Source organism: Poecilia mexicana, unplaced genomic scaffold, assembly GCF_051168715.1.
Source record: "Poecilia mexicana isolate PSO_F unplaced genomic scaffold, ASM5116871v1 scaffold_2, whole genome shotgun sequence".
NCBI classification, from domain to species: Eukaryota; Metazoa; Chordata; class Actinopteri; order Cyprinodontiformes; family Poeciliidae; genus Poecilia; species Poecilia mexicana.
This window is the reverse complement of record NW_028263371.1, coordinates 22533425-22557924: the sequence shown is the minus strand read 5'-3', so window position 1 is coordinate 22557924 and position 24500 is coordinate 22533425. Positions and strand designations below refer to the sequence as shown.

Below are 24500 nucleotides of genomic sequence, written 5' to 3'. Positions count from 1 at the left end.
TGAAACAAGCTCCAATGTTGCTTAAAAGTAAGTATTTGCACTAGAAACTAGAACAAAACACTTGGTAAAATTTGTGGTGTTCTTCACGTGGATGCCAAGTTTTTTATGATTTCTAACAGTAATTTACATGAAGTTGTCTAAAACCAGATTTCATTGTGTGAATTTCAGGCTGCTCTGTTAACGTTGTAACTTTTATCTTCTTCTTCCTGAAACTAAACTGATTTGATTCAGGCAGTTAAAATGTGCCACAGAATATTTTCAGGATTCTACGCTTTTGCTTTGATATTTGTTTTACTTTCCTTCTGAAATTAATTAGAGGATGTGAAACGTTCGCACAGAGAAACACACACACACACACCTCAAACCAAAGCACACACACTTCCCAAATACTGGTTTTCTTCTCTCCTGGGCTTTTTGAAAGCACATAAAAGGAGCTGAGGAGTGTGTGTGTAAATTGCGGGTCTTTGTGGTGTTTTCTGCTGCGTTCAGGGGGTAATGGCGCTGGAGGTGGGTGGGTAGGGAGGAAGGGGGCTTTGAGGGTGGGAGGTTGCTCCCCCAGGGGTTCGCGCCGGTGGCGGCTGGCCTAATTCCCCAAAATAACTGGCTGCTGGAGAACGAGGCAGCGTGGAAGTGACGGTGGATAGGTTGGAGTCGCTGCTCTGTAGTCTAGCTGAACGTTTTCTAGTGCAACAAGTTTCCTTCGCTCAGACGGAGTTTGAGCTTCAGCTCCAGACGTATCGACTCGATTAGGGTCTAATCTCTGGTATTCATGAGCTCGGTGTTAGCCGTGACCTTTGACCCACTTTTTAACCTTAAAGTTGATGCTTCAGGAATTAGCAGAAATAATAACTGTCAACTTGATGCATCTTTAGTAGAGGTTTCTAATCTGGGAGATGTGGGCGGCGGCCCAGGGCGGCACAGATTTGGTTTCAGCACAAAAATTTACAGTTTTTAAGATTTTAATTCTTCAAAAACTAAACTACAAAGTGGGAATGAAAAAAACTGGAATTGCTGTTGCTTGGTTTCCCAATCTGAATATTTCATAAATTGGGAATATATGTTCTTGTTTTTATCTGTTTGCTATGTTAGCATAGCAGCTCCTCAATCACTTCACATGAGTTAGTAAAGGTAAGTTGGCCTGCTAATCACTCTGTTGCATAAAGCTGCTGCTTAGCAACAAAGCTGAAAAGTTGGGCCGATTTACCAATATTATGTATATCTTATATATCCTAGCAGTCTTACTGTTTATAAGCGACCATTTTTATTCTCAGTTAAACGACTTGTTAACCTGCTGCTTCACATTTCCATGTTTTTCAAATGAGAAGCTAAAATATATTTTTTGGATTTTTACACCGGCAGTTGGAAATGTAAATGACGTCATGATTGGTTGAAAGTTGTTCGCCCGAGGCCCCAAACCTGCGAGGACCGCCCCTGTCAGTAAACGTTGTGAGGAACTGTTTCCCTTCAGTCCATCCCAGATTAATGCTGGGATTTCCCCAGGTGAAAGGATTATGTAACATCCATTATCACAAGTCTTTGTTTTCTACAAACCACAGGATTAAAGTTAATTTAACTTCATATTTGGATAAAGAGGATTTATTATTCAGCAGTAAGAAAAACTGTAAATTACACGAGTTTGTTGAGTGTTGGAGCCGTTTCTGAACAACTACTGACAACTACCAGATTATCATTTCTACAAATGATCCAGATTCAAACTATTCTCTCGGATTAACAGGAAATGGTTTGGATTTCATCAGAATATTATCTGGAAATATTGAAGCATCTCAAGACATCAGACAGGAAGCTGAAACTCAACCATAACGTCTTTGTACGTTGTTTGATTGTTTGGAAAAGGATCTGCAAATCATATTAGATCCAAAATTTAAGTATTTTTGCATTATTTACCTTTTTAAAAGAAAAATATTCAGTATGTAGATGCTTTTTTTTTAGGTCAGTTTATTTAAAAATCCAAATATTACGTTTAGCATGCAGAAAAAGGACAAGATTTGGGTCAGCTTTTAAGAAAACACCTGACGTATTTACCCAAGCTTACCCAAGCCGGTGTAATTGAAACTAAAATGAATGTTAATTGTGTTTATTAAAAGACAAATAGTTTGTGTTGCATCTGGAATTAACTTGTTGGAAATAATTAAAAGTAAAAATTAAATTCAATCAACCAGCTGGGCTGAGAGGCGACTTTGCATCATTTTTTAATTACTGCCAACACTTTAGACAAAGGAAAAATGTGAAAATTTCTGATTTGAATTAGTTTTTTTATTCTAATTGTGATTCAACAAATAATAATGTAGCAGCCCTAGGTGTCATTACACAGGAAACGTTCAGTCTGATTTGTTAGTCAGGCATGAAAATTGCCTTTCTTGTTATTCAGTGAATGTAAATATCAAGTTGCAACTATATTATTTTTTGAAATGAAATTATTAATTTCATTCAATTGGTGCAAAAATCCAAATGTTTTCATTTTTTGCAGTAAAAATGTTCTTTTAAAAAAGTTTTTCCACTTTTTCTATCTACATCGCAGACAGGAAGTTGTGACTTTTCCATCAACATTTTTTTCACTTTCAACTGAGCATGAAAAAAAAAACGAAAAAAAAAAAAACAGCAATCCACCCGTTAACCTGTTCGTGAGAAGAGAGGAGAAAAGTGTGAACACTCCCTGCTCCAACAATAAAAGTGCTGCAGAAACTACACAAAGCGGTGAGTAATAATAATAACCATCATAGTTTCTGCCTGCAGCTTTGCATCACCTGGACGTGTTTACAGTGAGATAATTCTGATTTTTGGTCGTGGGTTTTGTGCGTAACAACCATGTTTGCCTCTCCGCCGCCTCATGCTGGCCTGGATTGTTTTTGATTAGCAAAGAGCGGCTCAGTCACTGTGGGGAAACTCTCGATCAGATCAGCGGAGCTGCGACGCTCACGCAGCGCTCTGAGCTTCCTGCTACCCACTTCCCTGTGTTGGAAACCATTTGCATGTCCTGTCACTTCAAATTGTGAAATCTGAGTGGAGCATTTGCATACGGGCGTGTTTCACTGACGCACATGTGTGGGGCTAACGCGTGACCCGATGGGGCTCCTTCAGTTGGCATTTTACCAAAATATAATCATTCAAAAGGTCATTCTTCTGACCTTAAGGTGGACTGAAAGCAGCTGGAGTGTTTCCAGGAGCATCACAAAAGGAAGGAAACTTTCCACCTCACACGTTTAAAAAGTTCTGCTTGTTGCTGCCAGAAAGCAGCCTCACTGTGTTTTCCTCCAAATGTCAGTAAATCTTCTCTAGATGACTCTCTGATCGTCTCTTCTTACTCTGGAATGTCCCTCAAAACTCCTCAGGTAAACGAATCTCTCCTCTGGGCTGCTGTCTTGATGCTTGACGCAAAATACTGACAGACAGTCATGGGAAAATAAATTACTTCATCTTAGCATGAATATGCAGAAGAACCCCAAACAAACCCAACCTATGTAGCATTAAATCATGGGCAAAACAAGAAAATAATGATGTATTATTTAAATTCTACTACTTTTTTATTTGCAAAAATATAATGACATAAATTTAAAGTTCTAGGAACAACACATATTCAGCTCCTCAACAGAGTATTAAGGCCACAGTAGTCAAAAAAATATGATAATAGTCATAAAATGACAATGAATAAGCCTGCATGACGACAAACCTCCAATAATAGGAAAATAAAGTCATAATAATGTTGAAACAATGCGAGAATATAGTCATAATTTGAAAATAAATTCCTCATTTTACAAGAATAAAGTCTTAATATTACAAGAATAAACACGTACGATGTTATTTTGGAAATGTACTATTTTAGTTATTTTATTTTATTTCATTTATTTTTTTAGTTTTGTCATTTTTTTAACAGGGTACTACTATTCCTCCATACCGCTCCACCGTGTGCCAAAAAAGAAAAGCTCAACGTTGTCATGCAGTGACATTCTCTGAACACCAGGTGGTGCTTAATAATTTTTAGCATATTCAACAAATTTTATAGAAGTTGCAAAGAGTGCGATTATTTAATCATATGGCTTTCCATACACATGATGACTAGCTCCCCGAATCCATCAGAACCAGAATTTAGTTTCACAGACTGCAGGGTCGTCAAACTCTTGTGTTCATTGTTGCATTGCTTTGGTGTGGAGGACTTTAGTAACTGACACACATGAGAGCGCCCTCTGTTGGATGGAAGTTGTGATAATATGGGACTAACGTCTATGACCGCACACCTGCTGACCAGTCTTCAAATACAACTATTATAATTTACAATTTTTTCCTGCACTTTTACAGAACTATACAAATACATGACTAATTGACTTCCCATAAATCCATTTTTCATTGCTGTAAATCATTGGGGATCTGAGCATTTGTTAAATACTATTGTTTTTCATTAACAGCCTCACCAATAATGAAATTATTAAACCGTATTCATACCCTCTAAAAAAATAAACACAAAATGTATTTCTGTTCTATGGATGTTTACATTAAATTGCAAAAATACCCACAAATACAATAAATTATAAAATTATTTAAAAAGAAGTTATTCTAAGGTAAAAAAAAAAAAAAAACTCCAAATAAAGAGTAACTTTTTTTTCATAACTTGTTTCATAACTGACTGTTTGTGTTTCTCTGCCACTCCAGCTGCCTAAACATTACTGCTGATTTATCATTTAAAATGTATAAATCAATAACAAATATATATACACATAAATATTTTTTTACTAAACGGGTGTTTAATAAAATTTTCTCTGGATCAATTTACAGTGTTTATTTTTCAACAGTGTTGCAACATTAAAGGCACTAGAAGCACTCCATATAGCGTGTGCTTACACTGTGGCACAAAGCAGCATGTTTCACTGGGGAGAGGTTTCATTTCCTTTCCCATTTCTTATTAAATCTAAAACTTTTTATTAGCACAGAAGTTCATATCTTATGTCCGCCCACGTCTGAGCTGCATTGGTCCAATCAAAGCCCAGAGAACGGAAAATCCCAAACCTCGGCCTCAATCGAGACAATTCAGCTGCAACTCAACACAGAAAAATATTTTACATTAAGATGGGCTCAATAGATCATCTGAACTTTTTTTATAAGAGGTCATCCAGGTGATTTCATCAGCTAAGTCTCATAATATTGTTGCAGTCAGAGAGTGAGAGAAATTAATTACTGAAACGATGCAGAGCCGATTCAAAGTTCAAGACTGTTACTTTAGAAAACGCTGAGGGACAAAACGAGAAATTAATTAAATTGATAGATGGAAATAAAATCCAAGGTCAGAAATGTGAATTGGAGCGAAGGCTTTGTGTTTCCAGTCGGTTTCTGGGATAAAATAAAAAGCTATAAACTGATTTTTGTGATTTTTCCAGATGTAGAAACAATCAAACATCTGCAAATGTCTGAAACCCCAGAGTTTAAAGTCAGGAGTCCTGACCAGGAGCTTTGAATTCATGATAAAAATGTATTTTCACATTCAAAATCCAGCAACAAACAAGCTGAGCAACCCTGAGCTCAGCATCCAAAATGGCTGCCATGCTCAGTGGTGGAGAAAGTACTCAAAAAATGTACTTAAGTAAAAGTACAAATACACAGACAAAAATGTACTCAAGTAAATGTAAAAGTACCGCATTAACATTTTACTTAAGTAAAAGTAAAAAAGTACTGGCTTTTAAAAATACTTAAGTATTAAAAGTAAAAGTACTTGCTGAATGCATTACCTAATCCCTAATACAATATCATTAAGTGAACCAATCATATTTAATTTTAATACATCAGAAATGTGCCATTTTAATGAACAATACCACAGATAAAGCATGTTTTTATTGTGTTTACTCTCTGTAACATAGTTTAGACTTAAATATGTGATTCTATGCATCATAATTTCAGGGATGGAAACATCTTGTCTCCTGTCCTAACATAGCATGAACTTCACTTTTTTTCCACTAGTGGCATTTATTTTGTTATAAACATACGGTCGCTCATACGGATAGAGCGACCGTATGTTTTCTACGCTCCTTCACCCTTACGTACCTTCCTTAGGGGGGCAGGGGGGGGCGCCGATTTATGTTTTCGCATCCACCTGAATAATATGTAGTTGCGCCCCTGGTGAAAGCGAAGCGCTGCTGATTTTACATGTCGCCATATCTTATGATTTATGCAGCGCTATTATATTACTGACGATCAGACAGACATCTTCTCCCGCTCAGAGGAAACCACTGCGCATGTCTGGAGCTCCGCGTGCGAGTAAAGGGGGAGGCGATGGGTGACAACAGACACTAAGTCACGTTATTGCTTGGATTTTACGGCGCCACCTTAAGACCCTGAACTTCACATTTCAACGGAAAAAAAGCGCAACGCGACTTGGATGTAATGAGTAACGCGACAGTTTTGTAGAAATGTAGTGAAGTAGAAAGTACAGATACTTACTGTAAAATGTAATGGAGTAAAAGTAGAAAGTATCCATTATTAGATCTACTTAAGTAAAGTACAGATACACGAAAATTGTACTTAAGTACAGTAGCGAAGTACTTGTACTTCGTTACTTCCCACCACTGGCTAATATAATGAACTCTTCCTCAGAGGAAAGTGAAGTAGGTCAGAGTTCATAGAAAGACGGGGTGGAGGTTCACCTTCCAGCAGGTCAGCCAAACATATCAAACACACAGCACATTCATATTAGAATGGCCAAGTCAAAGTCCAGACCTAAATCTAACAGAGTATCTGTGGGAAGATTTGAAATAATGGGGACAAATTGAGTTTCTAGATGTCTAACGCTGCTAGACATCAACGTGGGGATGAATACAAATGCACGCCACACTTTTCAGATTTTTATTCCCTCCATTCAATATTAAACGGCTTTATGTTGATCCATCACATAAAAACCTCCGTAATTATTAAATACAAATTATAGCTGCAGAGTTTGCAGAATTAAAAACAAGTGATGTCATTAAATATTTAACACAAAAACATGTCCGATTTAAATATAATTAATGCTGTAAAATAACAATGTAAATATCAACAGAGGCCCCAGGTTGAGAATATTGAATGTTTCTCTGATGATCAGCTCAGACAATATTTACTGCTGATGAAACTGTCTCCTCTCTGCTATTCGTCAGGGAGCGTCTCTGCGTGTCTCTGTGGGTGTCGAACCTGCCTGTGTTTGGTATTCCGTGCAGAAAGCCTCCCACGCCCCGTGTGTCCACCCACGCGCGGATTTGCGTCACGCAGGGAGCAGCGTGGGCGAGAGAGAGAGAGAGAGAGACCGAGAGAGAGAGGAGAAGCAGGCTCTGTGGCGACCGCGCGGAATATCCCACTTTGTTCATTTGCTGCGTGAAGCTGCACGCGGTTAGAATGGTTAACAGGAAGTCTTAACAAAATAAAAGCACGGAGCAGTCGGGAATAAAATGATGACGTTTTGTGCTACAAAAAGAAAATGTTTTATCCAATACTGGAAAGTGAAACATAAAATTTGGATATATTCACTACTCATTGTTATGATGGGAGATTTTCAGATAAATTTCCAGGTTTTACTATTTATTTTTACAGTTATTATCCAGCAGCTTTTTTCTTGTGTTGCTTTTAGCTTCAGATTATCAAAAACTGGGGCCACAAACATCCAGAGATGGTTAAAACCATTCCTCAAAACACGTCTTCCAAGAAAGAGTTATACTTAATGTGTTCCAGTTAATAGGTTTTCCTGTTTTTCTCCTTTTTGTTGAGAAGCAAAGCAAGAAAAATAAACTTTTTTTTTTTTTAGAAATTTTTTTTTTTTGTTTGGGATGTACAAAGATAATTTTTCTCTCTAGCCGCTTTTTCTGGTATAAGCAGCTCTGTTATCGATCTTATTTGTTATTTTTACACTTATTTATTTTTTATTTTTTGGTTGAGTTGTTGGATGTTTGGACAATTATTCCCTCTGGTTTTGAAAGCTGCACAGCTGTAAGGATTTTCTTTCCTACTTTTTTTTCAGACAGTTGTGATGTGTAACCATGACACATTTTTGTTTTTATCTCACCAACCAAATTCAAATATTTTTCTTCCATTTTTTGTCTTCAGTCAGAGGCCTCTTAGTTTTTGTTGGATGACTGACTGCTACTGGAGATCTATCCTGCCCACAGCATCAAAATCTATGACATCTATTTGTAAATATTTGGGTGATATGAGTTATGACCACATCTGATATTCCTTTAGTATAAATAACACTGAACTGAACTCTACAAAAACTTTAGCTGTTTGGTTTTTATTTTGTGTTCAAATATTAATTAATTTGCTGTTGAACTGGTAAACATGAGTAGGTCAAATGATTCTGATCCAATCTGCTTGGAAATTTTAGCAAATTTCCAAGTTAACTTTATATAAGACACCTTCTGAACTTCATGAAATTTTCAAGTTTCTCATCAGTTTCTAAATCCAACATGGTTGTTGAACATTAAAACGATTGAAACTGCAGCAAAAGGATGTTTATTTACTTTTCTAGCAGTTTCCTGACTGACTAATGTTGCTCTGTGAGTATTTACTGTTTGCATTCATAAAACACTGAGACAAAAAAAACTTATTGGCTTGTAATGTTAATACTAAATAGCATTAGGTCTGGATGGATTGTTTATTATTCAAAAGTGCAGCATTAATGAAGCAATCTGCTGCATTCTGCCCTAATAATCTGGATTATACATTTCCAGACTGTGGCGCTCTTATTTTGTAGGCTCAGGCGGAAGTGTCTGCGCGCGCCTCTGCGTGTGGTTTGACCTTTGAGAAGAGTGCAGGGGAGTGGAGAGACGCTGGGAGAGGACTCTCACACACTCATCACACACTCCCCACGCACACACGCAACACACACTCTGAGGGAAGAGACGCACAAAGCTCCGCAGCTCCGCGCTGACATTCTGCGCTCTGTTCTCTTCTCTCTCGGCTCCAGAGGAAGGAAAAAGTTTTCACGCAGAGAGGAGAGGACACGCAGAAACACGCACAACCGCTGCCTCGGTGCTGGTTCCGCTGCGTCCTGGAAGTTGAAGGTTCCCCCGGTCTGCGCGCTCCGCTGCTCCTGCGGGATCTCATTCTGTGGGATTCCTCGTTTCTCTCTGCTGTGCGCGAAGCGACGGGCTGTTGTTGTGTTTGGTGAAAACTGAAGAGGAGGAAGAAGAGGAATACAGGAAAGGAAGAGGATCCGGACCAGGGTGCGCCAAAGGGGCCAAAGACTCACCAGGTAGGAAGACTTCATCCACCATGACGCTTCCTCCTCATTCTGCTGCACATGATGATGAATCTATGATCAAGTTCTGCTGCAAAGATGAAAATGCTCCAGAGAAATGCAGCCATGTAAAGGAAATGCAGTTAAATGTAAACATGTCTGCAGATCAGAGTGTAAGTCAGTTTGAATCACATAAACATTGCTTAAAGCTTTGAGCACCAACATAAATCGTTCACTTTCTGTATCCTAAATGTTTTATCTCTACATAACTGGACTCTGAATGTTTCAGTTTATTGACATATTTGATGTTTTCTGTGTTGTTGGTTTATTTTTAGCTGCTACAGATACAAACAAAGTGAGTATTTAAGGATCACATCACACCCTCATAGAGGCACAAGCTCAAAACATCAGACTGGTTTTATTTAGAAAGCACTTTAAAGGTTCCCCAATAACAAAACTAACAACTCTGTGCATAAATGCAAAAGTTAAATAAACTATGCAGAAGATTAATGCATTAGCTCACTATAAAAAGACTTATATTTTGAAAAGTGTAAGATAAACCTGTCAGTCATCTGCATACAAATGAAATGTTATGTTTCCGGGAAAATGGCGTCTAGATACAGCATTAAAAAGAAGGGGGCCGAGTTCGGTGCCTTGTGGTACCCCAGGGAAGTTCAGGAAGAGCTGGCACCCAATGGAGAGAAATTTACTCGTTGAAGTGTTAAAAATCAAGCTTCAACATCTGGCACCGGTTCCAAAAGGAATCGTTTCATAGGAACAGAGAAAGAATCGACTTTATTTCCGACAATCGTTACCAGATTTGACTTTTGCTTTTGGTTTATTGCTAAAATTCAGGGTTGAAAGTTCAACATAGTTTCCACCTTTTGTAATCCAGTGACTCCATTCCTGAGTTAATTTAGTAAAATCCATTTCCTGATGCCAGAAGGGCAACCCTAAACACCCACACAGAGGGTACACCGAGCCGTCATCTGCATAAAAATAATAGGAAATTAATGTTTTCTGGAAAAAGAAAAAAAAATCAAGTAGAGAAAAAAAGGGGGTGAGAATGGAGCCTTGTGGTACACCCCATGAAAAACATGGTTTAAATCCCACAGCACCAGCAGCACACATTTCACCATGGTCCATTTCTGAAAAGGTGTTATGAAAATGTCATGGTGGGATTCCAAGAACGCCTTCTGGTTGAGAAATATCAGAGTTTATTTCCGGAATGAGAGTGAAGTCAGAGGAATCCTCTCTCCAGGAGGGAGCCCCACCTGTGTGTGTCAGAGCTCACCTGACTTCACCGCTCTGTCTGCCAGAGCTGCTGTGATTTCAGAGGAAGACGGTCGGCTCACCTGCTGCTCACCCAGAGGTCAGCCTTCACTCTGCTGATAAATTTAGCTCCAGAGTTTTGGTCGGAAATAGAAGGAAAACATTTAGAATCAACACAACATGAAACAAACAAAGCCTGGATTCTTCCTGAGCCTGGATGTTTCCTCAATGAAACTTTACATATTCAGATGACACGTTTCACACCGGCTCACTGAAAACATCTCATATTAGACACAAGAGGCAGAGGAAATGCAGCACTTTTGGACAAAATTCACCAGCAATTACTAACAAAACCCAGAACATGCAAAACAACCGTGATGCGGTTAACATCTGTGAAATAAATCGCCTTAAGCTTTAGAGTCCAAAAAATGTTTATCTGCAGTGAGTGACTCCTAAACCGGCGGAGGAGGACGAGAGCGCCTTAAGAAGCTCCACTAGCCCACGTGTTTTTATCATCAATGCTAATGTTCTTTAAGTGACATTTCACGTTCCTTTATTTTCCACCTCTTCTTTATCAAAACTGCTCACGTCCTGCATGTCCTCGTTTTGTTTTCCAGACTCAAAGCTTCGCTTAACGTTTGATCTGATGGGGGGGAAAAACTCAAACTTGCTGTTTTTCATTTCATGGTTCATAACAAATGTTTTTCAGCTAAATGCACAATAAAATGATCGTGGAAGTTTTTTGCTACTGACGGAATAACCAGTGAGTAATGCGGCTGTCAGGAAGGAAAAAGCTGAAAATCACTGATTAGTTAAAAATCAGTGCTTCTGATTGTAAAAGATTGTTTTGGAAAGTCTGGAAATTTCAGGCCAGAAGTGAACACGTCTCTGAAGGAGACGATGATGTTAGACTGTTGGACATGTGTGACCGGCCTGCAGATCTGATGCTGCTGCTGCAAACTGTTTGCAGCATCAGGAAGAAGGAAAATCAGACCTGGAGGTCAACCAGGGGCGGCGCAAAGAGGGGGCTACAGGGGGGCCACGGTCAGCTCTTAAAGTCCATTTATGCATTATATTTACATTTTTATGTACATTTAAGAGCAAACTAGATATTATTATTGACTAAAATTTAAGTAAATATAATGTTTGACAAACTCAAAACATTAATAAAGAAAAATAGTTTCTACATTTATTTTACAAATCTAGGGTTTTCAGCTTCAGTCATTTGCAACAAAAATGACTGAAATAATATTATTACAAATGTTGCTTTTGTGGGGTATTTAGTGTACTTAGACAAACTTTTATAATTTGCCCTTTTAAAAATTATTCTGATCAAATACATATTATAAACAAATATTATGCTGTTATTACAAATCTGGGCTTTTAGATTTTTGTAAACTCTTTAATTTGAATTAACCATATGTATATTTTAAATGGTGGCTCTGATGAAATAAATATTGATAGAGGAAAATAAACACCATCTATACTGATGTTACAAATCTAGTTTTCATTTTGCATTAAAATTTTCACAAACTTTTATTATTTGGCCTTACGCTATGTTTTTAATGATTAATAAATATAATGCTGTTATTACAAATCTAGGGTTTAAATTATTCCTAAACATTTTATTGTTTGGCTTAATCTTATTTTTAAAATATATTGTACATATATAAATCAGTGCTCTATTTAAGGGATAAATATGTGTAACGTATATATCTGAGGTTAAATTTAAATCTTAGAAGCAGGTCGTTTGGGTCTGGAACTGAGGGGGGTGTACTTTCTTTATGATGGCAGAATGAGGACAGCGCAGTGAAAGTCCTGATATCCGGCTGAGCCGTTTGGTTCTGGTGTGAAACCAGGACCGCCTGTTCGCCCCATCTGGCCACCAGCTACTATTTGTTATTTCAGGGTGAGGTTGCGGCGGATCTTCGACTCCGGGAACCTTTTGAGTCCGCTTGAACAAAAGCGACTCAGATCCTCCGTTACATCAGTTTGCACACGTCTGTTTGCTTTAGGTTTTCCAGAAGCTTTTCAGTTCGTGCTGCAGATAAGGAACTCGCTCTGACTTCACGTTCCTTCCTCACGCCTTTGTGCTGCTGGTTGACGTCCATACAGGTCGGAGCTGCAGAGACTTACAGGGAAACTCACTGCTGAGTCACTGCAAACTAATAAATGTAGAGATTAGTGTTTATGTCTGATTAACCCTTCATCTTGCAATAGGTTTACATGATGTCCAGTGTAAATCAGGCTAATTAGAGGGATTTGTGTGATTAAAACAAGACGTTTTTGAGGAAACAATCCAACAGATATTTATTTATGTTTGGTTTTGTCTCAGGCAGCTTCTGTCTGTGTCATTTTGTGAGTCGACGCCTGCCTGGCTCCCTGGGCCTATTCTGGGCGAGGCAGGCCCACCACCTACACATCCTGCAGGGGTGGAGAGAGGCATGTGGTCCTCCCTGCAAGCCGGGCCGGCTGGCTGCCACTCCTCAGTCAGCCCAGCCTCCGCAGGGCCTCACATGCACCCAGGAAGACTCAAAGCCAAGCCTGTTCTCACTGCATCGGCTTAAAGTGGCAGGAGCCGCCGTGACTTCACGGTTTCTGTGAAAAGTTTAGATTATCGGCAACATTTTTGAGGATAAATACCAACCTGATAGATGTAGAGACACTTTCAGGGAGGAAAATGGTGGATATTTCTGATTTAGGAACACTAAATGTGTGTTTCCTCAGTTTAGCTAAAAAAAATAACACTATCATAATTGAATGCTAGCTAGTCCTGCAACAATAGCAAATTTTATCTGATTTATCCTCAACACTTGATGCTCAGCAGGTGCATCCAATCCTTAAATGACTTTTCTGGCATCTATCCTTTTGAAATTTCTTTACGTTTTTGAGAAAAAAGGTGATTATTCTGATCTGAAGCTCCGCCCCCTGCCTCTCTGCTGGGCTGCAGCTCAGCCTTACAGAGGAACTGTACAGGTAGCATCATAAATGATGAGCTACAAGCTTTAATAAGGCGACAAAAGCACCAGAGTTTTCCCTTCGGTTTCCTAAATTGCTTGTTTGTAGAAACATCCTGTAAATAATGGTTACATGACATCAGGAAGATATATTTTCACACATTTTCTTCACTTTAATGTCCAAATAGGACCGTACTGACAGATGGCTGGGAAAGCCTTTGATCAGGACTTTGGCTTTTATATGTCTGTTGTCTAGTGTCATAAAACAAAAAATAGACAGAAGTAAAGAGGTCGGAGGTTTACAACCAATCCCAACCTCAACATTCAGTAAAATAAATTAAACTTTTGAAGATTTTAATCTTGTTGAGTCTTTCAAAGTCATAGTTCTGTGCCTTCTCATTTAGTGACCATGTTGCTTCAGTGTTTGAACAACAAAACACGCAAGAACACGTCGTTGTTGTCTTATACTGCTAAGAGCAGTTAGCCTGCTACCCAGTTGTAGTTGAGGTTTATTTTAATTTCCACTTTTAGAGGTTTATTTCTCTATTTTATGGAGTTCTGCAAAGTTTGTCCTCTAATGTTGGAGCACAGATAGAAAATTTGCTTGGTTGTGACATCATCAGGTTTTGTTTTGAACATTGGAAACACAAAGGAATACACTGCTCTTAGCTTGTGCTGCTAAAAGCAGTTAGCCAGCTAGCCAAATGAAGTGGTAAATGTTTCTACTTTTTTCAAAGGTTTTTTTTTTGTTTGTTTGTTTACATCAGCTGACTCTGCGTCCCTCTGTGTTTCAGGCATGGCGGCCGTGTTGCCGAGGACCCTGGGTGAGCTGCAGCTCTACAGGATCCTGCAGCGCGCTAACCTCCTCTATTACTACGAGGCTTTCATCCAGCAGGGCGGCGATGATGTGCAGCAGCTGTGTGAGGCCGGTGAGGAGGAATTCCTAGAGATCATGGCTCTGGTGGGGATGGCCAGCAAGCCGCTGCATGTGCGGCGCCTGCAGAAGGCGCTGCGGGACTGGGTCACCAACCCGGCCATCTTCAACCAGCCGCTCACCTCGCTGCCCGTCTGCAGCATCCCTGTCTACAAGCTGCCCGAGGGTTCCCCCACACTGCTCAGCGCCCAGGACCGCTCCAACACCGCCAGCGTGAAGATTCCCAAAGCCATTGCTGCCGCCTGCTCCGACCCGGGGAAGCTGGACGTGGCGAGGGAGAAGGTTTCCACCGGGTCGCCCCTGCAGGGGAGCAGCGAGGCGCGGTTCTGGTCGGGCCACAGCAACGACAGCGAGCACAGCCTGTCTCCGTCGGATCTGGGCTCGCCGTCGTCCCCCAGAGACGCCATGGAGGCCCTGGACGCGGCGGCGGTGCAGTCGGTCCTGGAGTGCGTGGACAGGATGGCGCCCGGACTTCCTAAGACGGACCCGGCGGACGTCAAAGAGCAGCTGAAGAACAACAAGAAGCTGGCCAAGATGATCGGACACATCTTTGAGATGAGCGACGACGACCCGCGGAGGGAGGAGGAGATCCGGAAGTACAGCGCCATCTACGGGCGCTTCGACTCCAAGCGGAGGGACGGCAAACACCTGACTCTGCACGAGGTGCTTCACCGAACCGGCGACCTGCGGACCAGTAGGGGGCGCTTCCTCTATGTAACCTGACTGGTTTGTTTCCCGTGCAGCTGACGGTGAACGAGGCAGCGGCGCAGCTCTGCATGAGGGACACGGCGCTGCTGACGCGCCGCGACGAGCTGTTCGGATTGGCCCGGCAGATCTCCAGAGAGGTCACCTACAAATACACCTACCGCACCAGCAAGTAAGATACGAAAGCCACAGCTGAAAACAGGTCAATGCAGCTTTGCTGTTTTAGGAGGAGTACACTTCCACCAAAAAACTCAAAAATGAAATAAATGTATCTCTCCAGAAGATCAAAATTTGTGAGAAAATAACTCTAAAATTTCTAGATTAATCTCAGAAATTTTTGAATTCTGAAATGTCTTAGGTCCAAAAGAGGAACATTTACCAGAAAAACTCTGAAATTCTGAGATTAATTGCTCATATTTTCTAGAATAAACTTGGAAATGTTTAGGTTAATTTCAGAAAATTTGCAAGAGAAAACACATTTTCAAGAAAAATTGTGGAAATTTCTGAGCATCAAAAGTGGAAAATTTGCTAGAAAAAAACAATTAATCTCACAAATTTTTGGGACAAACTTGGAAATTTCTGTGCTAAAAAAGTAAGAAATTTGTAAGGAAAAAATTGAGAATTTTTTTGTTTAACTTCTGAAAATTTCTAGAAAAATGTATGGAAATTTCTGACATCCAAAAGTTGAAAATTTGTACACAAGAACCTGAGAAATTTTCTAGGAAAAACTAAGGAACTTTTCAGAGCTCGTGAAGTCAAAATTTCAACTTTTGAAAATGATCAAAAGTCAAAAATTTTTAACTCTTTTTCCATGTATGCCAGCATCTCATTTGTGAGATATCTGAAGTTTTATATATTTTTCTTAAGGATACAAATGCAGCACAATCTTAAGTCCAAAAGAGAAATGGGTTAAACACAGGCTTCCCATCCTTCCTCTAAGAAATAAACAGAACCAGAACCGTAGGTCCAGAATGGTAACAATCATGTTTTTTGTTTTTCGTTATGTTCTTCTGCAGATCTCGGTGTGGAGACAGAGACGAACCGTCACCTAAAAGGATCAAAACCGAGGTGAGTCCAGCGTCCAACTCAAAGTAATTAATGTGGATCATCTGAAGCTGCCCTCAGATTCTAACTCCTCTCCTTGGTTACATTCAAACAGCAGGCAAATATGACCCACATCCAATTGTTTTCTGAGTAATTGAGTTAAATTTCTGGATTTTCTACCAACTGAATGAAAAACATCTTTTATCTTAAAATTCACCAGACACAGACACACACCTGCAGTTTTTGTTAAATTTTCATAAGTTTCAGGTTGAAAGAAACTGATTTGGAAAATGTTTATTTTGCCAGATTTTTTTTATTTCTATTTATTTTAATTTTGGTCCATAAAATACCAATATTTCCACATAACTTTGTACTTTAGTCCATCTGATGATGTAATTTTTAAATATTAAATGATTATTCTGTGCTTGATTTGCTCTTTTACCAAATACTTTTTTACTTGAGTTAAAATATGTTGAAGTTGTTTTATTCTTACTTGCGTGTAACTTTTTGCTCATTCTGGAAACAAAGCGCTGCTGTGTGACGTCGACATTCTTCTTCTGCGCTTTCTGGTCGTAAACCGTTCACGCAGAAGTCTGATTGCGGTCACATTTAATTACAAGTATGAACGACAATGTAAAAAAAAAAGATTTTAGAAAGATTTTAGGTCGACACAATTAAACTTTTCTCACTTTGTGCTGCAAATGTTTTTATTTGAAACTCTGAACCGGTTTCTCTGGAATCATGAAGTGAAACATCAAAGTAATGAAGCTGAAGCTCCACATTAGTGAGGTTTCGGAGGACTCGGGTCTGGCAGCTGGCGCTCCTCTGAGAGCATCGATCTGGAGCTGAGTACAAAGCCGGGTCTGAGCGCTGCTCTCCCGGCGCCGATCGGCCCGGAGCCGGTTCTGAATGGCTCCTCTCAGAGAGCGAGCCGCTGATGGAAAACATGTGGCGGCTCCGCAGGGATCCAGAGGCGCAGATGAGCCGACACCTGCTCACACAAAACTGGGGATTCCCGCTTAAAGCCGCTTAAAACCTTATACTTAAACAGACAGGCCTTTATTTCTGCAGATAAAGACTTGAAATAAAAACAGACAGGAAAAGGAGATTAAATATATTGACTGAAGGGACGTAACTGTGCTGCAGGAGAACTTCTTCGACATCCAGGAGGCGCTGCAGGCCATCCACATGAGGCAGGAGATGCTGAGGGAGCAGCTGGCCTGTGCCAAGTCCAAAGGAGAGGAGACGGTCGGACGCAACCTGCAGGTAGGACCAACCTGGACGATGTCCAGGAACGCGTCCAGTAGAGAAACAAGATAGACAGTTTAAGATTTCACTGCTGGAAGTAGTTCCTTCTGTTTTTACAGATACAAAACCATTAGATTATTAACATTTTATCACATTTTAACCTAAAACTTGAGTTAATTTTACCTGCTTTAACCTGACAGAGCAACAACAAGAAGTTAATCACTTTTGAAATTTAAATTCAAAAATACTTTATTGATGCCAAAGAGAAATTCAAAATTCTTCACAGAATTATTGTAGATGGTGATGGGTGTGAACAGGAGAGATCTCCTGTAGCAGTCTGTATTACAGCAAATATAAATGGCCTCTGACTAAAAATTGGAAAAATGGAAAGAAAGGAGAAATTTTCTTCCAATAAAGCCTCAGTCAGTTTACGCACTTTTTAGATTTTTCTAAAAAGTAAATAAGTTTCCTCTGGAGTTCTGCTAAACTTTGTTGCTCATAAAATCCTGATAAAACACGTTAAAGTTTGTGTTTTCAATACGTCTCTGCTGCAGAAAGTGTCGCATAGCATGACGCTGCCACCACCCTGCATTAAAGATGCAAACAATTTTTTTTTTTTCATAAGAATAGATTTTATGACTGTGTTGGATGAAAAAGACGTCCTGCTGTGATTTAAAGAGACAGTGACAGATTCATTCTTTTGCCTGTCTCTTTAAGAGAACCCCTTAGGAGCCTCGTTTTGTCGTGATTGGTCGGTTTTAGACCAGAATTAGCATAAATTAGCATATAAAATCCCATCAGAGCGCCAGGCTCCCAGCTGATGCCTGGTTTCTGTGCATCAGATGCAGCTGGAGCGCCTGCTGGCGAGGCAGATGGAGATCCTGCAGGACGCCGCCGTCCAGGAGCGGCTGCAGGCTCTGGACTGGAGGATTCCGCCCGCTGCCCTCAAGTACCTCAACGACGCCCAGAACACCAACGGAGCCGCCGGCGCCGCTGACCTCAGCAGGGACAGCCAGGGTAGGCCTTTTCAGCACTTTTCACTCATTTCTGACACTTTCTTCTGGCTCTCTGCTGCCCCCTGTGCCCAGATAGAGCACATTGTTTTCACTCTTTGTTGTTTTTTTGAGCTGAATTTAAATCTAATTCACGTCGACGTGAAGCTTCTGACTGGAAGTAAACGCCTGAAAGGTGCAGATTTTCCACACTCGGCTGTCAGCCGTTTTTCTGCCTGGAGTTCGCAAACAGAGGAGAGGAGGAGGGAGACAAGAGGAGAGGAGGCGCATCATTATTCAGGATCTTTCTTCTCCTCCAGGCCTCGTCTCATTTTCATCCTTTTTCCTCTCTCACCCACTCCCGACAGCTCATTATAACGCTGTTCCCACAAATCCCACAATGCACCTGTAATTATGGCGCCCACGCCTGTTTACCTCTAGCCAGAAGCCTGGAGGGGGGCGTCTCTCTCTCTCTCTCTCTCTCTCTCTGATTCTGCTCTACTTTTCTTCCTGTTTTTCTTTCTCCTGAACTTTTCGTGACTCTGTCTATAGATAGAAACACTGAGACTGTTCTCGTTCCTGGTCATTTTCCTCCAGATGATCGACCAATCAACCTGCGAGTGGTCAGTCAGAGCATGCAGGAAGGAGACCTCCCACTGGGCAAGCAGCTAGCCAATGAGCTGAAGCGCCATCACAACCACAACCACAACAACAACAACCACAACAGCAGCAGCACAGATGAGGCCAAAACACCAGCAACAGGTTGGTGACAGTAGATTCACTTTAATTAAACCGCCTTATTGTTGTCTTTTAAAAAAGATATATAAAATCATACAACTTCTTAGAAAAACAACTGTGAACATGAACTACGTTTGCAAAATTGTCAAACAACTAAACCCTAAAAGCTTCTTTCACATGATGTAGCTCCATATTTCAGTCACACCTTTCAGAGTTCACCTGAATTATAATTTAAGTTTTAAGATATTCATAGATTTTATCAGGGATTACGCAGTTCCGTAGAATGATGAAACACATTCTAGATTTTTAGTCTAAAAGTATTCACTTTTTGTACAGTGGACCTCCGCCTGTTCGCTAATTCTTCTGGGAATTGTGTCTCCAAATTTATTGGGTAAAATCCACCTGTCAGCAGAAAAAAACATCTTCAATTTAATCGCGGAAAATTAGTTGATTTTTCTGTGGAACTTGGCAACAAATTACCTGTGGAAAATTTACCAATTCACAGATATTTGCTTTATAGACCATATCTAAAATATTTAAAAAGTAAGATTTTGTGAAGCTAAGTAGCGATGCTAGCTGATGCGTTATCATCTGATGGTTAGAAAAGCAGTCAATCCAGGAGTGGCTTTCATTTTCCTTGGTGCTGATTGGCTGAAACCCAGAGAGTGGAAATAAGGAAGAATGTTCATATTAGCTTCTCTGCTAATTAATGGTTTCCACTGTCTATGTTAATGCAAATTGAGATATATTCTCAATATTAATGTTTTTTGGATAAAATTGATAGTTTTCACATCCTCAACTTTTGTTTGAGTCTTAACTTCTTGTCTGAATTTGATGGAAAGGTGGAAATCACCATAGCAACAAGTGACTACGCATTTTTCTGAGCCTCTGATTCTCATTACTTAGTGAGTTATATTTTCTACTGTTAAACACTAAATCAGTCGAGCAGTATGTGCAGGAGGAAGCTGTTATCTGGTGAATTTCCGAGCAGAAACCAGACTGGAACCCATCAGAAATTTTCTGAAAAACCCGAACGCTGATGATGTCGCATTTTATTTGTCTCCAGAAAACGGGACGTCACAGCGAGCGCCCGGCAACGCTGAGAAGAAAGTCATCAAATCAGAGCCAGAAGACTCCACATAGTGCCTCCCGCCTCTCCATCTACCCACCCTCTTCATTCTACTCACTCAACAGTATGCAGTTATCACCCATCTATAGATACTAAGCAAGCACAGCCACAGTAGAGCCTTAACAACCAACGTTGCCTCATGAATAGCATTTATTTTAATTTGTCTCTTTGTTTTTAAAAGTATTTGCCAAAGCACCTGGAGAGCACGTCAGGAAGCCCCTCGGTGCTCTTTGTGTTTTCTTTGGATGTTGATGTGAGTTAAACTCGGTACCTCTGCTTTCTGTGCCAGGGCCTGAATCTTAACTCCACTTCTGCTGTGGAGGCTGAAGCATCGGTTGGTGTTGATGCATTTAGCAATTTCTGTTTTTGAACAATCGTGTCGCAAACATGATCTGCTTGCTAAATCCACACTGTTGTTAGTGCTCATTCAGGGCAAAGGTCACGAAATCAGTCTTGGGAGTGAACTGCAAAAATTTTACCAGGCAGTTATGGTTTAGTTTCTAGTGCAAATATCTTGGTGCACTTGAAATAAGACAAAACTAACTGACAGCAGCTTGTTTTAAGTGAATAACTCCTTAATATTGACGAAACAATACTGGATCCACTGGCAAAAATCTTTTGCTTAAAATGATATAATCTGCAATTGGAACTAGTATGTTTTCATTAATATTAAGGAATTATTCACTTGAAACAATCTGCTAAAATTTGATGAAATTTACTTGTAACTAAGTTAGTTTTGTCTTATTTCTAGTGTGCTAAAAATGGCTTCAGGTTTTATTTTGATACTTTGTAGTGCTGTTGTGGTAACGATAAAAGTTACGATAAGAACTAAGCTGATTAATGTGCTCTGTCCTAATCAAGTAAATTAAATTAAACTATTTATTTTTTCTGTAACTTTATAGCTGTGGATACTCCTGATAAGCATACCAGTTGTTATATACTTCTTTAAGACAATAGTCACATAAAGTAGTATAGTTTCACTACTAAACTGCACACAGTAACTATTTATCCATATTTTCAAATTTGTCGATATTTATTGATGATCTCGTTGAACAAAGTGGAGAAAATAGTTAATTTAACAATTTGGGAGATTTTAAGCCTCATTAATTTGACTTTATTGTGACAAATGATGCCTGGTATTAAGATATTTGCACTAGAAACTAGAACAATAGTGGGTAATATTTATTTTGTTTTCGCGGTTTGAATCATGAACACATCCGTAATGGATTTTAATGATTTTAGTTTCCATCCAGGTGTTTGCTGTAGAGGGTGGCGGGACAGAGGATGAAGTAAGGAGGCCGAGTTAAGGTGCAGCCCTGCAGCAGGTTGTCATTTTTTTTAACGTTTCCTTCAAACGAGGCGGGACTGACCGCTGCTGCCTCGTGTGTATTTATGGCAGGTAATTTATGAAGAGGATGTACAGGAGCTGTTGTGGATCAGCAGCAGCGAACGTTTCACGTTGTAATTTAGCAAAAACACTGCTGTCAGAGGAGAAACTTTCAGGAATAAACACCTGCGTGTTTTTTGAGGATGCAGAAAAAGAAATGACGCTCGCAGGTTTTCGGGGGAGGGGTTTGTTGCAGTGGCTGCAAGGTTTAAAAAAAAAATGAAATAAAAAAATGTATTGCTGTTGTTGAAGCAGCAGCTTGTAAATATAACAAATAGCCTAATCTGTCAGCCAGGGTTTTCTGTGTCCAGTGTAACTTTGCTGTAGATTTTTGGTGTCGATACAGTGTTCATGTATGTAGAGCTACAACAGAAAAAAAAAAGAAATCTTAATTGTCACTAAGGAAAAAATGGTGTCTGGTATATAAGAACCTGCTTTTAGCCTTAGCTCTAACAGTGTTTTCTGGCCATGTGTGCAGATTTCCAACGTGTTGTTGATGTTTAGACGTAGAAACATGACGGCTCAGTGTTCCCTCTGTGTAAATACATCTGTTTGACCCCCTGCACATAGTTTAGTCTCACTCAGAGATCAATGCAATATTTATGTAAGTAATAAGTCTATTTGCATCCTAATGCGTTGTTTTTGTCATGTGCTCAGTAACTGTGTGTCTGTCACCAGGGTGGGACCTTCGGGGAAACGTTTTCGTCTGTCTGTATTTCTGCAGGTTAGCGATGGCAGAACGCTCGCATGTCGTCTCACTGATCACTGTTTCTTTTAAAGTGATAGATTAGGCTTTCACCCAGTTATGCACCTGTTTTTTAAACACTAATATATTTTATTTGTTATACAGCACATAAACATTAAACTTTATTTTTTGAACTCTATGGTTTGGTGTGTTTTATGGTTCTGATTTTCTTCTGGTTCTTGTGTTTTATATTTTATTTTTTGGCTGTGTTGATGTAAACAGTATAAATTGATCAGATTGTGCATTATTGGGTAAGTTTAATTTTTTTTGTAATGTTTTCCCTCTGCTTTTTCCATCCCTTATATTTTTTACTTTTCTTTAGGTTTATATTCTAAATTTAAAATTTTGTTTTCTTCTTGTTCAATGCTAAAAAAAACACATAAACTTGTCAATGACCTTATAACAACTTTTCACCAAAAAAGAAACTTTTTGTCTGTAACTGAGAAAAAAAAATTATAAAAATTTGACAGATATACATCACAATCCAGAAAAGAATATTCTGTTCACATTTTTAACTTTAAAACATCATACAGGAGACACAAATGGAATAATTTGTTTACAAAATGTTTAGTTTTACCATTAATCGACTCATTTTGTCTATAGGAACAAAACCCCTCTTTGTAATGAGAAAATGAATCAGAATAAAAGTCTCCCAGTCTAGAAAAATCCAAAATAATCCTTTATTTAGAGGATTATTTTGGATTAGAAAGATAGAGGGAGATTTTTAAAGGGGCTAAAACTTCATAAAGGGTATGTATAGCTTCATGAGGACTGAAGTTAATAATGATCATAAAAACCAAATAAATCTGAAGAAGTGATGTGATTTATCATTCAGAAAGCCGCCATGTTTGGCCTTTTGGACTCATCCTGCAGGTGAGGATGAGCTGCAGGTCGCTTCCTTTGGCTGCAGATGAATCCCTGAGCGGCCGATTTGCATCAGCGTCACATCAACACATTGTGAAAGTGGCTCATGACTCACTCTGACGCAGGTCTCCTTCTCACGTCCACACACATACACATACACGCACGCACACACACACACACACACATACGTAGACAGATTTTCTCTGGAGAGTAGCTCGGCTCATGAACGCCCACGCCGAGCGCCGCTCCTCCTCCTCCTTCCTCCCTCCTCTTCCAGCACAAGTCACAGATGATGATGATGATGATGATGATGGGGATGTGTAACCATGGCAACGGCTGGAGGTGGGCGGCGGCTCCACCGGTGGTGGGCGGAAGCCAGCCAGCCAGCCGCTGAGCAGCGTGGGAGGGATGTGCAGCCATCAGCCGGTTTGGAGGTAGCAGGAAGCGGCGGTGGGCGGCTCCGCCAGGGATCCCGCTCTGCTTCCTTTGTTTACTGCCTCAGAGCTGCCGCGGCTTCAAAAAGCACTGCATTCAAATTTTAGATTAAAAAGTGCCACCAGTGTTCTTTTTTATACTACTAAATACCAAACAAAAAAGTACGGACATAATGCCGTACTTTATGTCCGTAACCTAATTTATGGCAGCAAATTAGGTTGATTGTAGCTAGAAAAAAAAAACAAAACAAAACACGGAGGAGTAAATTTCCTCCAAAAAAGCTTAACTTAACCTCAGAGATCTTCTAGAAAAAGTTTTAAATTTGTGAGCTCACAAAGTGGAAAATTTGCTAAGAAAAAAAAACAACCTATGAAGCTCTTGAAAAATCTTAAAATTTTCTGAGCTCCAAAGGTCAAAAAAAATGCAAAAACAAAAATATAATAAAATAACAAAATAAAAATTTATCAATGAAAAACCTGAAATTTTGAGAATAATCTTAGAAATTTTCTAGAAAAACTTTTCTGAGCTCCAAAAGCCGAAAATTTCTGACATAAACACTTGAATACTTTAATTTTTGTGGTTGTAATGTGACAAAATGGAGAACCTGAATTAGATTAAAACTTTAGCGTCAAACAGATGCTGATCAGCTGGAAGGTAAGCAGTGAGGTTACAGAAAAAAGTCTCTGCATGCGCATAAACTCAGGTCACGTCTTCTTCTGCATCTCCACATAAAAGGGATTTTTTTTTTTTTTTTTTTTTTTTGACTGCGTGTTGATCAAAAATACAGATTCCTGTAATTTTTACTGGAAGTCCCCTTTATTTGCCTTTGTTTTCAGGTAAAAGTC

General features: G+C 39.6%; 1 protein-coding gene across 1 annotated transcript; it reads left to right on the top strand.

The window, feature by feature from the left end:
* The first annotated feature begins 8707 nt into the window (after window positions 1-8707).
* nab1b (NGFI-A binding protein 1b (EGR1 binding protein 1)) lies at window positions 8708-22495 on the top strand. Its single transcript, XM_015013765.2, has 8 exons — window positions 8708-9220; window positions 14229-15031; window positions 15112-15245; window positions 16090-16141; window positions 17264-17383; window positions 18208-18382; window positions 18955-19119; window positions 20162-22495. Exons 2-8 carry the CDS (start codon window positions 14231-14233, stop codon window positions 20236-20238), a joined length of 1524 nt encoding a protein of 507 aa, XP_014869251.2. The 5' UTR covers window positions 8708-9220; window positions 14229-14230; the 3' UTR covers window positions 20239-22495.
* Window positions 22496-24500: the final 2005 nt, after the last annotated feature.